At 40.7% G+C, this 15,347-nt stretch overlaps 2 protein-coding genes across 2 annotated transcripts in view; one reads left to right on the forward strand and one right to left on the reverse strand.

The window, feature by feature from the left end:
• The window catches only part of DOCK2 (dedicator of cytokinesis 2), a 397,545-nt gene that overhangs the window by 245,993 nt on the left and 136,205 nt on the right, over nt 1-15,347 (reverse strand). The window contains exon 26 of the mRNA XM_072756626.1: nt 6,274-6,422. Within this exon, the coding sequence (XP_072612727.1) occupies nt 6,274-6,422 (149 nt within the window). The remainder of the gene's footprint in view (nt 1-6,273; nt 6,423-15,347) is intronic.
• Nucleotides 1-15,347, forward strand: part of INSYN2B (inhibitory synaptic factor family member 2B) — a 175,995-nt gene that overhangs the window by 153,745 nt on the left and 6,903 nt on the right. The window lies entirely within an intron of this gene.

A 15,347-nucleotide genomic window follows, 5' to 3' on the forward strand; every position in this document is an offset into this window, starting at 1 on the left:
AAAAGTTCCAAGTGCTGCATATGGATTATATGCACAGATACAGTGCTGTGTGTTTTCACAGATGTTCTTGTTTACTGTAATCCAGACATATCTGGAGAAATAGCATCCCCATTTTACAGAAAGAGTATATGACTTCTCAAGGTTCCTAAGCTAATAAGAAGCAGAACAAGATGTATCCCCAGCTCTGTTCATTACTGTACCCCCAGCAGAGAGAATATTGCAAGTGATAGCAGCTCTTAGAAGTATTTGTGGGATGGATACATGAATGTTGCCTGACTTCAAAGCCTGTGCTCTTACCTCTACCAGGGAAATGAAGCTGGATAAAGTGTTCCTAAATGGTAAAGTGTACACACAAAGAGGCGCAAGGCAATGTGAATGAGAGGTTGCTGAGTTGAGAGTGATATGGGGGATTACCTCCAGGCTCTGACTTTTACTAATTTTCCAACCTTGTTAGTAGTGCCACCTGGTCTCTTTCTGAGGCTAGGCTTCCTCACTGGTAAAATGAAGAGAGTAAAATTTACCTTCCCATGTGGTTGCCAGAAACAAACAATTGTGATGTATGAGAAAATATTTTGCAGGTGAAAGTGTGCTGGGAAAGAAGTATATCATATGTCACTGTCCATGACATTATTATGATGCCCTAATTGACCTAGAAAGGGCACATTTAACACCATGGAAGCAGAAGAAGAAAAAGGAGTGAAAAAGGAGTGAATAGAAGAAGGTAGAGGATTCTCATCTATTTCAGATTTAATTTGGGGCTTAATTAGCTGTTTGGAATGCACCACTGACAAAAGAATTTTTGCAAGCCTTGTCTCCCTACTTTTTGTTTGAAATATGAGGGAGCATACAGGTTAGAAGAAAACCCTGCTGCTTCTGCATGGTGGTATTGATTCCTGGGAATTAAATGGTAATTCAAAAAGGCAGCAGCAGCTTCCCTTTAACCCTGCATCAAGCAGGCTGCCTGGGATTATCAGAGAGCCCATAACTAGAGTAGCCATGGAGGGTATGCTTCAGAAGAAGACATCCAACTACAGAGTTGCTGGTCTGCTTCTTTGCACATGGTAGGTCAGGGTCAGTGCTGGACCAAGAATGCCCTCTAGTCTAGACTGCTCCCTGTTTCTACCACAGTCCCTTCTCCATCCAACCAAACCCTAATAGAGCTGCCTATGCTACCTCTCTTTTGTGTCAATGTCTGATCCCTTTATAGGAGGGGCGTGAGTGTGAGTGTGCATGTGTGTATGTATACACTTGTTAAATCACACATGCATATTCAACACATTAGACAAATCACCCATAGCAGGCGGGGGAGATAGGAGAATGGAAAAAAGAGATGGAGATAAAAGGTAAGAAACACACACACACAAACAAAAAAGGGAGCACCTTGCACATACCAATGATTGTAATGTGTCATAAACTGAGGGTGATTAACTCAACCCCTGCACCTGACATCTAAGGAATACAAAAAGAGAAAAGAGAAAACCCTCCTAGCACTCAGAGCGGAAGACTGAGGGGGAAATCAAACTCCACCACTAATTTGGGCAAGTCATATTCATTCACGTATTCACTCCTACAACAGATAGCTTTGTGAGCCAGTCATTGTGAGGGAGGTGGGCAGAGAAGGGTACAGCTGCTATGGTTGGTCTCTTTCCTCATAGTAGTCCCAGTCCCAAAGGCAAAGAAGTCCACAGAAGAGGACAACATAGATGCCATGACAGAGCAGGCAAAAGCTGCTCCTAGGACCACAAGAGAGGAGCTAGGGAAGAAGGTTATTGAATGAATTTTAGTGCAGCAGGAGGATGGAGAGCCAAGGTGAAATTGGCAAGAAGCGAGGCTGAATGTGTGAGCTCTACAAAGCCAGGGGTGCAAGAGCTTGCTCTCTGAGCTTCTGAGCTCAAAGCCGGGCAGGGGACACACAGGAAAGTGCAACACCAAGTAATTAGTGCTATAATATCAGTCTAAATACACAGTTGTGAAGACACAGAGAAGGAAGTCCTTGATTCTGTGTGGGGGTTTACAGGGGAGAGTATGAGTGCATAGAATTGAGAAGATTTTAGAAAGGAATTATTGTCTGAGTTGAACCAAAATGGCTTTTAGGATTTTACTTGCATAGAAAGAACGGGAACTGAGGACATTCCAGGCAAGAGAAAAATGCATGAATAAAAGCCCCTACCACCATTAAGCTAATGAATAAAAATATCAGAAATCGCAAACTGTTCACGCCTAATAGTGTGCTTTGGTTAACCGCTCCACCAGATTTAGTCAATGTGCTCACAGGGTTAAAAAAAAAAAAAAAAAAAAAGCTGATTCTGGCATTCTCTACTTCTATAAGGCAGGTATAACCAGCACCATCTCCTGTTCAGACTTAGGAGTCATCTTTACATACTTTATGATTGCTAAGCAGGGTACAAAATGATGACTCTTCTTTCTGCTCGAGGAATGAAACATAAATACGAAAATGTTTTTAAGAGATGGGGGAAAAAAAACACTCCCCTTGGGTTTGGCGCAAAATTAAATCTTATGAGTTACTCAGCAGCCAGCAAGGCACAGAATGAAGCCAGTGTGAAACAGCCTTTCAAAGTAAGTGGAGTTGACAACTAACCTTGCTTGGGAAGGGGGGGATAGGAGTTAATAGAGGGAGAAGTCAAGCCTTTCATCCTTCACCTGAGCCTGTCCCTTTCATATGCCAAGTGCAACTCTTTGCAAGCTGGCAGAGAGAATTTAACCCTAGTATTAAAAAAATATCAACACCCAGGATAAAGCAGACATCATCCCCTGAGTCATAAGCCACCCAGGGTTACAATGAATATGGTAATAACAGGAAAACAGAGCTTCTGCGTGCCACACCTGCTGTGCTGGGCTGTAATTAACAAACATTGACAATCAATTGAAGATAAGCATCCTTTCCCATCACCCAACACAAAATGTGCCCCAAAAGAAAGCTTGGCATACTGTCCTATAATTTCTAGATTTCTACATGTGATTCTATCTCTAAGCAATGGCTCCTGCAGGTAGATAAAACCTATACTTGGGCTGGGGAGACAGGCTGTTCTGTGGTGCCAACAAGGTACAGTAAAAGGAGATGGTTATGCTGAGAAGCAGAGAAGATCCAAAAACCAGAAGAAAAATCCAGGACATTTTTCCTGGGAGGCTTTTTTTATTTTTCCTCCAAATTTCCAATTTTGAAAAATTGGTACCTGTAGAAACCAAATAGCATGCCTGATAGTCCAAATTTTCAAAGTCAGATCTTTGTACAGACCATGTCCCCACTAACTGCATGACAATGAACTTTTGAGTACAGATGAATGTGCTTGAAGATTTTGCCATTTTATGGTTTATTAAATGCCATATTGGAAGAGGCTAGGTTTTATAGACTGGAAAGGGTTTTTTAATTAAGAAGGTAAAGGACTGAGGATGAGTCCAACCAGTCTTCCATTTCCAGTGAATACTGAAGATAAAAAAAAAAAAAAGTAGGTCACATTAGAGTGATGGTCGTTAAAGTGTAGTCGTTGGCTGTGGCATTCACATCACCTGGGGACTCAGAAAAATAAATTGATCAGGTCCCATCCTCCAAACATAACGATCAGAAACCTGTTTTAGCAGCTCCTCCAGGACACAGTGATCCCAGCTCAAGTTTAAGGCTTTCTGCACTAGAATTGTGGTCCTCCGCCCAGACTGCTTATTATCCCCACCTGGTAAAGTTGTTATTGTGAGGCCCCCACCAATCCCAGATCAATTAAATTAGAATAGCTGGGACTAGAGCCTTGACATGGCTACTTTAAAAAACTCCTCAGGCTATTTAAATGTGCAGCCAGAGTGGAGAGCTGCTATATACCAGAATAAGAGAAATTTAGATGATATACTTGGAGACTTCTGAATGTCAGTTGGGTTCAAAGTAATAATGGCTACTGAATGAGTCTCCTTCATGGAAGAAAAGCCTTTGAGAAGAAGAGAGATTCCCAATTTATGAGCTGAAGAGATTGGCTGTGAAGCTTACCAAGAGCATCAGAATCTTATACCAAACCCAATGGTAATAATAGTATTTTATAAGTCATCCAACAAAGACAGTTGTTCACCCTAGGAAAGAGGTAGGCTAGGCCCCACAGTCAGAAGTCACTATAAAAGCAATGTACCCAGAGGCAGTAAAGAGTGACACCACACCTCCCACACACCTCAAGTCCAAATGCCACAATCCTCCAAGGGGAGCTCAGAGTCTCCCACTCACGTCTCAGCTTTGAAGCCCCCAGTACCCAGGGTATGTAAGACAGCAGGCTCTTTTCACCAGTGTCTGACGTTACCCAGAATGCAAAATGATGACAATCCATCAGAGCAGAACTCTCAGAGTCCTGGGATCGAGTCCTACATCACGCTCCCTGCATGGAGCCTGCTTCTCCCTCTGTTTGTGTCTCTCATGAATGAATAAATTTTAAAAAATCTTTAAAAAACTTTCTGTAAAAAAAAAAATTTTTTTTGTAAAGATCAAATAGCAAAATTGGAACCAGTTCAACAGCTGGTTGGTGAATACAGTTAGGGAAACACTCCCATCATCATGACAACATCACAGAATGAATCTTGATTATCTAAGTTTTGGAGTATTATTCTCCATCTCGCCTAAGAAAAAGGAGGAGGAAGAAAAATGAGAGGAAAGCGACCATGCTCTTGTGTCTCCAATACCCATGATAATGCAAACTTCGGAGTCTGACTGACCTGGGTTTGAATTTTGACTTAGTCATTTATTTGCTGACTGGCCTTGAATGGTAAATCTATGAATTTCAGGTTTTTCATCTTTAAAATGGGAATAATAATCCTTAGCACCAATCATGGTGAGCCGAATGAAAACACAGATCTCATAGCACAGTGCCTACAAAATAGTGAATGAAGTAGCAGCTGTGATCATTAATTATTCACCCTTGAACACCCAGCTTCAGTTCCTTTTAGAAGACTTCCTTGACAAAAATGCTTATACCTACACTCACACACAGAGAGACACAAACACACATATACACACTCAAAGTCTTTGTAGCTCCAGCATATTTTGTATGCATCCAGATTTTAGTCATTATATTACGTTGCAATTGCTTATTTATATTATCTGTATAGATTTTCTTAAGGAAAGAGACCAGGCTTGTGTGTCCTCAATGCCTGGCACATAGCTGGTGTATCATATACATGAATGAATGAATGAATGAATGAATGAATGAATGAATGAAGCTACTGCATTTACCTAGTAATGAGATAAGAAGCTGAATTAGGATGGCAAAAATGGAAAGGACAAAACACATAAGGAAGTTGATAAAAATTGTTGACTATAGGATACAAGCAGTAAAGGAATAAAATGCTCTGCAGTGTTTTCTAATGATAGCAAATGATAGATATAGTTCATCCCAGAAAGCCCTTCTTTGAGCATTTTCTCGAGAGGTGGAGGAGTGGGGGAGAATGCTTATACAAATACATGCAAAATACTTGGTTGTTTAAGTCTATCCAGTCCTCTGAAACCAGCCATCTAGGAAAAGAGAGCTCTTGGACGTTATTCAAAGAAAAGGTGAGGTTGCCAAATGAACCTGAGTTAAATCAGGAACCCTTACCTTTCTCCTCCAAATCTAAGAATTCTACATCTTTCCTGTTATCACCAATTTATCTCCCTTCCTCTCTTCGGCAGACTCTGCCCTTTAGAAGCCCTCTATTCATTCCCCTGAAACTTTCCTTTCAATATCATCCCTGCCGAATCTCTGAATATCTACCAAATATACATTGGATTCACTGCCATAGCCACCTCCCTACTACCATCCCACTTGTCACTCTGTCTCTAGAGTCTAGGCCTGAGCAATCTGCTCAGCCAGAAAGAGCCTTAACCATTTTCATCATTGTAGGATATAACTAAAGAAACAAAACCAAAGTAAATCAGCTAAGAAAACAAATAAGAGGCTTTTCTTGACTGTGTAGACATAGGAAACTCTCCATCCTGTCTCTGCAAACAAGGGTTTTAGTAAATGGACAAGTCATCTAAAAAGTCTGCAATATGTCCATACCTACACTCTGAGAAATCCTGTCCAACAAGAAATGTGGTGACATGATGCTACCTGCTTAACTCCGATCCCCAAGCCATCTTTCCCAGCCATGAGGGTTAGTCACTGGAAATATAAGTTCACTGAGCAAGCATTGCATTGACTTTTATCTTTAGACTTCAACTGCTATTCATCAGCATCAATATTTCAGACCTTAATCAGCACAGTGCTAGTCTGAGTCCAGGACATCTACATCATCATGAGGACTCACCGCATCCTGACAGCTGAGGACCTCCAAAATGCTGTTGAGTAGTTCGACACAGTACTTCTTCTCCTGGACCTGGTGTTGCATCTCATCTTTTTGCTCCAGCAGCTCCTTCAGTTCTTTGGTGATGACAGGAAGCAGAATATCCCGGCATTCTGGAAAGAAGGCAGTTCAGAGGCATTTGAGCATCCTCATTCTGTAGTTCCTTTTCTTCCTTCCTACCTTCCTTCCTTCCTTCCTTCCTTCCTTCCTTCTTTCCTGTCTTCCTTGCTTCCTTTGTTTCTTTCTTTCTAGATAATTTTTCATTAAATAAATAATTCATAAATATGTACTCCTTGCAAAAAAATTAAATATTAAAGGTTAGGTTAAGATTTCCTTAGAACATCATTCACAATTCTAGTCTTTCTCCCAACACTCACTCCCCAGAGGAAACTAGTTCTTTTATTCTATACATATGTGTGTAAAAGAATTGTATATGTATGTACATATATGTATATAATTACATATATATACACACACATATGTGTGTAAAAGAATTGTATATGTATGTACATATATATAATTATATATATATAATGTATATATGAATATAAAATGTGTATATACATACAAAAAAAGCATAAAATATGTAGTATTTCATTTTGGCCTCCATTTAGGTAAGTTATATCATATTGTGATGATAAACTTTCAAGATCTTGTTATAGTTTCACATATGTATCAGTAAAAGATACACTGTCATTTTGTTTTTGTGTCCTTTTTATAAAAGGGGATTATGCTGCATGTTTTGTTTTGTACCTTGATTTTTCTTCACTCAACAATTGGAACACTCACCTTCTTGGAGCACTTTCTATGTTATTACACATAGGGATCAATTTAATTATTTGTAGCTGTTGTATAATATTCTCTATTATGGACATATTTGTTTATTTAGTCATACCCCTAATGATGGACATTTTTCTCTGGCACAAACAGTACATAAGTGAACAATCTTTCAGTTGCATCCTTGTGCACAGTGATTTTCATTTTAAATAAAATGTTTGCAAGGAAGGGTATCTGTCTTAGCATTGCTGTCTCAGGAAATTTCTGGAAAGTGCTGAAGTCCTGTACAGCTTTTTTCTGTATTTTTCTTGAAAATGGTGAAACTTCCAAGGGCCAAAAAAAATTCCCCCAAATTTTCAAGCTATCTCCATCCATCCATTCAGCTTCTAGAGCTGAGATATAAATCCTATATACCAAAATTTCATTTTAATTCAATACAACAAACAGGTATTGAACATCTTTAATGAGGAAGACACTGTATTTCCAGAACTATAGCAATAAGATAAGGTTCTCACCCATTAGATACTTACAGTCTGACAGAGATGATTAGCAGCAAAAACAAGGAGTAATGGCAGAACATAGAATAAGATAAAGATGGGATGAAAGAGAGAACATCTCTTGTCTTGTCAGCCCAACATCTACACCTTCTCTAGCCATAGCACCCTGGTTTCACTCTTGAGAAGCCACTCTGCTACGGCATATAATGCTAGGGATACTCTCACAAGGCTGCCTGCCCTTCTCTGGACAAGGCCTGGACATCTGATCCTAATTAGGATGACCCCCTGAAATCTGAATCTTGAGGGAACTTTAATAACAACAATTGCTGACAGTGCTAACATACTGAATGCTTACAGTATGCCAGGCACTGTTTTAAGTGTCTTACATGGGTTACCTCAGTCAGTCTTTCCAGTGATTTTGGAAAGTAGATACCACTATTTCCCCATTTCACTGATGAGGAAACAGAAGGACGTGGCCAAGTGTACACAGCTAGTATGTGATGGATTCAGTCTGACTACAGAGCCTGCACTCTTTATCAGAATGCTCGTCGATGAAGAATAGAATCTTTCTTAGAGCTCAGCTGTCTGCAGGGAGTGCCCTGAAGAGGCTGCCCATGGTTGCCTGCTGGTTCTTATCCCACTGGTATTCTGGGTCTCTCTTCTCTGATGATTGGTTCCCCAGCTTTTCATCTGATTCTATGAACTACTCCCTATCTTCCAAATATATTAGTCTCACTTAAATTTAGCAGAGCAGGTTACTGTGGCTTACAACTAAAGAATCCCAACTGGTAGAATCATAAAATGTCATGAGGGCTTCCAATGGGAGAAATGATCTCTGGTTAGAAGATTCATGTAGGACTTTATAGTCTCTGATAGAATTGTGTCCCTTCTCTCTGAGCACCAATCTCAGTTTGTAATTAAATTCTAGTTAGTATAAATAGTTAATGTCTATTTATCCAACCAAAGTGCAAGTTCCATGAGAGCCAGACTAAATCTCAAGTACCTAACATAATAACTGAATCATAGTAGTGACTTAGTAAATCTTGGTCGAATAAATGGAAGAGAAATTATTTGAGATGGTCATTGATGAATAAATGACACTGACATAGGAAGAGTGAGGATTCAGAGTACATAGATCTGGGTAAACAGAATAGTCTCTTGGAAGTAGAATAATGGAAGATAATATTTAAAAGGAAAGTTCTTCAACGCAGTGGGAGGTAAAGGTTATAGTTCCATGGAAACAAAATTATAGGCAACCAAAATTTTGATTTGGCTTTGCTTAAAATTATAGGTGAAATCATAGGTCACGGGTTTAATAATACTTAACTTGGACTCAAGAAATTGTTCACCTGAGGACTTTAAAGAGTAAAACGTTCTGTGTGAACCATTATCCTTTTTTTAGAGAGATAAGGGAAAAGACAGGATAATATTTCCATACCAGTTACCATAACATTTAAGTTAAATCTATACCTGGTCCATATCTTATCACCATAAGGTTGAATTTTTGTGCAGATCTATTTATTAAAAGGGATAAGGAAAGTTAATGCAATGTTCATTCAGAATTTTGTTTGAAAAGTTATCTTCTAAAGGATGTTGACATGTAACTTGAGAAATTTTTGTTAGAGAAAATGACATGTGTTAGCAAGCTCAATGTTGAAAAACTAAATGAGTTCATTTGAAGTTGTAAACTCTTTGCCATTAGATGAATGGCTTCTGCAACTTGCTAAAACTTAACTTCCCAACTCTGCCTTCGCTGATGTCACAAATAAAACCAACCAGAAGCTAAGAATTGTGCATTCTCTTCCTAAGTTAGATAAGGATTCCAAAGTCTTCCTCCTTCAGAAATTAATTCTGCAATAAAATTAAAAATCTAATAAAGGAAATTTAAAACACAACAAAAAATCTTGTTCTTCCACAGGTCTCTGGGCAAAAGGGAGTCACCAAAAGATGTGTTTTAAAGAGATTTGTGTTACTGCAGCATATAGAGTAGCTGGAGGAAGAAAAGGACAAAGGGCAGAGACCAGTGAATATGTCACCTGCAGTAGTGCAGGTGATGACAAATGAGAATATAAGTGCTGGGTTCTACCCCTCTAGATTCCTAGCCTCTGATGTAACATTTTTGTCTGTTTTTGAAGCTAAAGATTTAATAGGACCATAAAGGAAGATGGTAAGAAATAGACTAAGAACAGTCAACTGTCTTGAGTTTAAAGCATAAGAAGACAATACCGCCCATTGCAGCAACAGAGCCAACAGAAATAAGAGGCAGACATAAGTAGACAAGAAAAAACCTGGTGCCTTTATCTCTGGGCAGTGACAACTTGTGAGGAGTGTTCATACAACAGAGCTGTGTAGTAACAAAGATCAAGTTTTTCCTTAAAGGTTCATTCTGTTGGTGCTCTAGTTGAGATACCTCAGGTAGATCCCATTATAAAGATGTGAATCCAAGGGAAAAGGCCACTTAGGAGATTTTAGATGTTAATGAAGATCTTCTTGGGAAGTTACCAGACTTTAAATTCTACTTCAAATAGAGCTAAAATAGCAGATTCTCATAGAGACATCTGGTTTTGAGCTCTCCATCCCTACAAGTATTTAAGTAGTAGGTAGTTGCCTATGATGAGAAGGTATTCAAAGAGTTAGATGAAAGGGTGAACTAATAGTTGTTCAGTCCCCATCCAAAAGTCTAGGATTCCCACAAAATACAGGTTGAAAGGAAGTGGCAGGAGGAAGGATATATTTGCTAGGTGCAGTAGATGTGTTTGCATTGTTTACAAAGCACTGATGCTGTGGGAGCTGCAGACCAGGCCCAAGCAGAAGCAGTGGTTTATCAATCTGAAAGTCATCTACTTTACAGATTATCAAAACGAGCATCCCCACAAGACGAAGCCTCCTGGTCCTGAGAGTCAGCAAAATTTTAGCTGAGGAGGCCATTAATAACATGCCCTGTTTTTCAGAAAGTACTTTGTCTTCTCATTAACCGTGATTTCTCAGAAACGTCTGGCTCCTCTGTTTTGAGATGAAATAATTTTTCTCGTTTGTAATTGGAGCTGTGAAATTATATTAGCCTGTAAAGCTTCAGGAAGTAGCATTTCTAAATTGTGGCTTGATTGTCAAGCAAACAAACACAAATGGTTTAAAAGATAAATGTTTCCAGAGCCTTAAATCAATCTTTACAGACAGAGCCAATGAATATTAGAGACCTATAAACCCACCCCAGTTACCTGATACCTGACAAAGACTGGGAGATCTGCCACCAGGTGGCAAGTCCAAATTGTAATTGGACCAGCAGTTAGGAAATTGCAGAGCTATTCCACTCTGAACTTTCACAGAAAGGAGCTTTCTTTTGTTGACGTGATGACAGAAAGGACAATGCAGTGTTTCTGGGTTCTGGTTTCTCCCTTCTTAGAGAAAGTTTCGTCCTATTGAAGAAGGTGCTACTACCAGAATCCATAGCTCTCTTGAAGTGTGATATACTTTTGCAATGATTTCACAATTCAGGGACACTTTAAATATGAAGACCCCTTCCCTCATCTTCTTCTTCACAATATTAGTCCGATGGAAAGAATGAAATGGAGATGCTTTGTTCATTTAAGAAAATCACCTTACGATGCATCAGGCCAAGACTACATCTGTGACGACAGTCCCAACCTCAGCTCCAGAGTGAACATGCCTAAGAACAACAATCTGAACTCACCATCTTCCCCATGGGTCCACTCTTCCTCTGCTCGGTCTCAGAGTGAAGGCACCACAGTCCCACAGTCAACCAAACAAACTTGCTCTATCTCTCTGAACCCAACACCAATCTATCATGAAGTCATATCCATCCGTCCCCCAAGCCAGCCTTCTCCATCTTCCATTCTAAGTCTCCTAAACCCATCTCCCCACTTCCAATCTCAGTAGCAGGAATTTCCTCCAAACTCAAACCTGACCACAGGACTCCCTGCATAAAGTTCCTCTGGTTTCCAATTGTCCTGAGGGTGAGTATTGTGAACTCTTTGGCATAGCTGAAAGCCCTGGTGACCAAAACCTCCCTTACCACCCCATACTCCACCCCCTACACTGTCCCAGCCTCTTCTTCTCCAGCTTCTCAGTTTTTGTACAACATTTTCTTTGCCCAGGATGCCTTTATCCCATCCATCTGTACCTGACTTTTTCTTGCCTTCTAGGTCTTACTTAGATTCCCAAAGCCCTAGGACAACATTCCTGACACCCCAATATGACTTGGGTGAGCCTCTCCTGTACTCCTATAGCACTTGAACTTCTGGCTTAATCATTTGTCACACTATGTGGTCACTGTCTGTGTAATGGGATGAGCAGTGAGATTCTTGTTATCCCAGAAATAAAGCTGAGGCCCAAAACTGGAGAAAAAAAGAAGAAATTACCCCACATTCTAAATTTAAATTGTCTCCAGTAGCTAGAGTACACCTCAAGGTTTTCTGAGAGGTACTGATTCAGTACCATCTCCACACCAACCTCATGTACCTCAGCCCAGAACTGAGGGAGGATCAGCAGAGGCCTATGGATGTAAAGCAGTGTCCAGAAAGCCCCAAAGTGGATGTGGAGTGAGGAAGAGACAAAAGGATCACTAATGAAATATATGAAAATGAGACTGGCACCTTCTATCCCTACTAGGGACATGTTGGTTGATCTTCAAGCCCAGGTGCATCCCAGTTCTGCCAGTAGAATGGAGGGACATGAGAACACTTGGGAGCCCCATCTCACTAGAGGGAGAAGGGTTAAACATAGACAAGGTATCCATGTGAGTGGTTCAGGCATATCCTCAGCATGGTTACCCCATGTCTAAAACTGCCTGTGGCAGCCTTCACTTGGAGTTTCATAGCCAGCCCCTTACTTTGTCACCCACACAGGTTAATGGACTCTTCAACCCCATTTGATATTTTACAGGCTTTCAGGTGAAACTCATTCTGCTTTAGCCAAGTTCCTGTTGACCGAAAAGTGAGTTCAGCTCAGCTCAACTCTCTTGGGGGGACGATGAGAAGCTTGTAGTTATCTAGGCTTGCCCTGTCCTCCCCACAGCTCTTTTGGCAAACAGAGAAAATGTTTGATTGAAGCCCAAGGCTGATCAGTACAAGCTTGGCTCAGTGCTTTCCTTCCATTTGGTTGGGAACCATTCACAGGTGTCTGAGGCCATGTAACTGAAATCATCTGGACGTGGAGGAAGACCTCCACACACAATTCCATCCAGTCTGACAGATGGCAACTTGTTCTCACGTCCTCCCTCCTCCAGCCACTGTGGCATGAAGAAAAGTAATTCCACCCACTGGTAAATCAATACCTACCCACAAACTTCATATTCTGGATCAGGTTACAAGCCTTTTACAACTCTACCAGCATTTCCCCCCAACGCGCATTCTTCAGCAGCAACTCATGACTCACTTTCCTTACCTCCCTAAAGGCACACCTAATTACAATATCCAGAATCATCCTTCACTCCCCCTCCAGCCTGCATCTGCCATGATGTACATCTTCACTTTGTGAACCCTGGGGGCCAAAATATGACTTCCCAGCTAAACAAACAGCCTATTTAGAGATTTCAGAACTCAGCAACTATAAAAATTCTCTTTAGGTATCTTAGAGGGGTGAACACTAAAGAAGAAACGTACTTCCAGAACTTTACTGTAGATATCCATTTCACATTCAATCCAAGCTATTGCTTTCACTGCATATCCTTTATACTTAACATGAAACATGACATTGTACCAAATCTATAAGAAAATATCCTATTAGAAGTTGAAATTGGCTGTTCAGAAATATAGTGACAACAGGAAGGACAGATTGATACATAGTTGCTGAAATTAAGAGGATGTATATTTGTGCCCCCAAAATGTCACAGTGATGATAATTTGTAAGCTCTGATAGTCTATGTGTAATCATTTATATCATTGAGTATACACACATCTCTCACACACACACACACACACATATGTAGAGAAAGGGATTGAGGGAGAGAGGGAGAGAGAGAAAGAGGACAAATAATTACTGTAACAGATACTGTTCTACTGGATGTTATATTCTAGTGGAATATCAAAAACAGTTCAAGAGGAAAAAAAACAGTTCAAGAGGATAATAATTGTATATAATAATATACAATAATTATTGTAAATAATTAGGTTGGATTCTTCAGGAGCAAACTCAGAGATAAGGTTTGAGTGAAGGTGACTTACTTTATCAGGAGGTGTTCCAGAAAACACCCTGAGCAAAGAAGTGAGACCACGAAGGGGAGGTGGCCAGGCAGGCTACAAAAGCAGGCAAGTGTCAGAAAGCAAGCTCTGGGAACAGTGTGGGCCACAGGGGTGAAGCAGCTGGGGTATTTTGATCCCGGGGATGGAACAGCCACAGGCACTGTGAGTGCTCTCAGCATACAGGCAAACAGGCCCCTGCAGCCTAAGGTTAACACAAGGAGGCCAATGCCAGCTCTGGGGAGAGAAAGTCCTCCTGGAGCTGTTGTACACAAAAATGCTCATGGATCACAGGCGACATGGACCTGGAGTTGATGTTGCTGCGACAAATACAGACAGCTGCCAGCAAGATGCTGAATCCATAACAGGAGGGAGTCTGGGTGTGCAGGAAAGGCCACTCCCTGAGGCAGTTAAGAAGTCCTCTTTGAGATGGAGATTCTTGAGCTGAGACCTGAGGGTGAGAAGGGAACCACTTGCAAAGATCTCAGGAGAGAACATTATTCCAAGCAGAGAAAATGGCATGTGAAGAGCCTGGGCTGGAAATCTGCCCAACGCGTTGAAGGAATCCCGTGGATAAAGTGTGGCCAGATTATAGAACATGGGTAACATAATAGCGAGATGACAAACTTGGAGAGTCTGGCTGGGACCAGGTCTCATCAGGCCCTATGGCCCATGGCAAGGAGTTTGACCCTTGAGTGGAGGTAAAAATGTTTTGGCTTTCTATTTTTAATGAGGATTGCAGGTGGGCCTAGAGAAGAAGCCAGAACACTGTGGAGGCTTTTTGAGGAGGGAAAGAAGAGGTCTAATGTTTACTGAGCCCTCACTATCTACCAGGCATTCGCTGTGTGAAGAGTGTATCATTATACCTATTTTGTGAATGAGGAACCTGAAGCTCAGAGAGGTTCAGTAACTCACATAATATCACACAGCTGGGATTTTAAGCCAGGAAATGTGCTGCCAGAGCCCATGTTCACTTCTACTAAGCTATATGGGGAGAGCAGATGAAAGTTTCATTAGTTTATAGCATGAGAGACAGACAGAAGTAGAGGGACTTGGGTCAGAGTCCACATATCTTGCTGATGGATTAGATGTGCTATATCAATGTATGAGCATATGCATTTTGAAGATTTGAGTGAGAGAATAATAGATTCATTTTAGAGTTATCAGATTAGGATCTAATCATGGGGACGATTTCATTGCCTCAACTGGCAAGTGATGAAAAGATTCCCTCAACATTTTTCCAGTGGTGGGAAGTGGCTTCAGAGGTGGCCCGTCATCATGCCTTCTGAAAGCTATTAGGGCATAATTGGTGTGTTCTAACAGGTACCTGCACTTTCACTTACCCCTTTGCACTTTCCAAGATCATTTTCACCGCCACCAGCCTCCTCCCAGCCAACTCACTCATGAAACCATAATCCAGCTCCATAGAAAGTGTTTTTACGAAAATAAAGGTACAGATATGGCCAATTGAGTCATGATCTCAAATTTAATTTGTCCCTAATGCTTAGAAAAATTACATTCACAATGCCATACCCATATGAGTGTAGCTCGGCCTGTTGTAAGACTG

Source organism: Vulpes vulpes, chromosome 4 (genome assembly GCF_048418805.1).
Source record: "Vulpes vulpes isolate BD-2025 chromosome 4, VulVul3, whole genome shotgun sequence".
NCBI classification, from domain to species: domain Eukaryota; kingdom Metazoa; phylum Chordata; class Mammalia; order Carnivora; family Canidae; genus Vulpes; species Vulpes vulpes.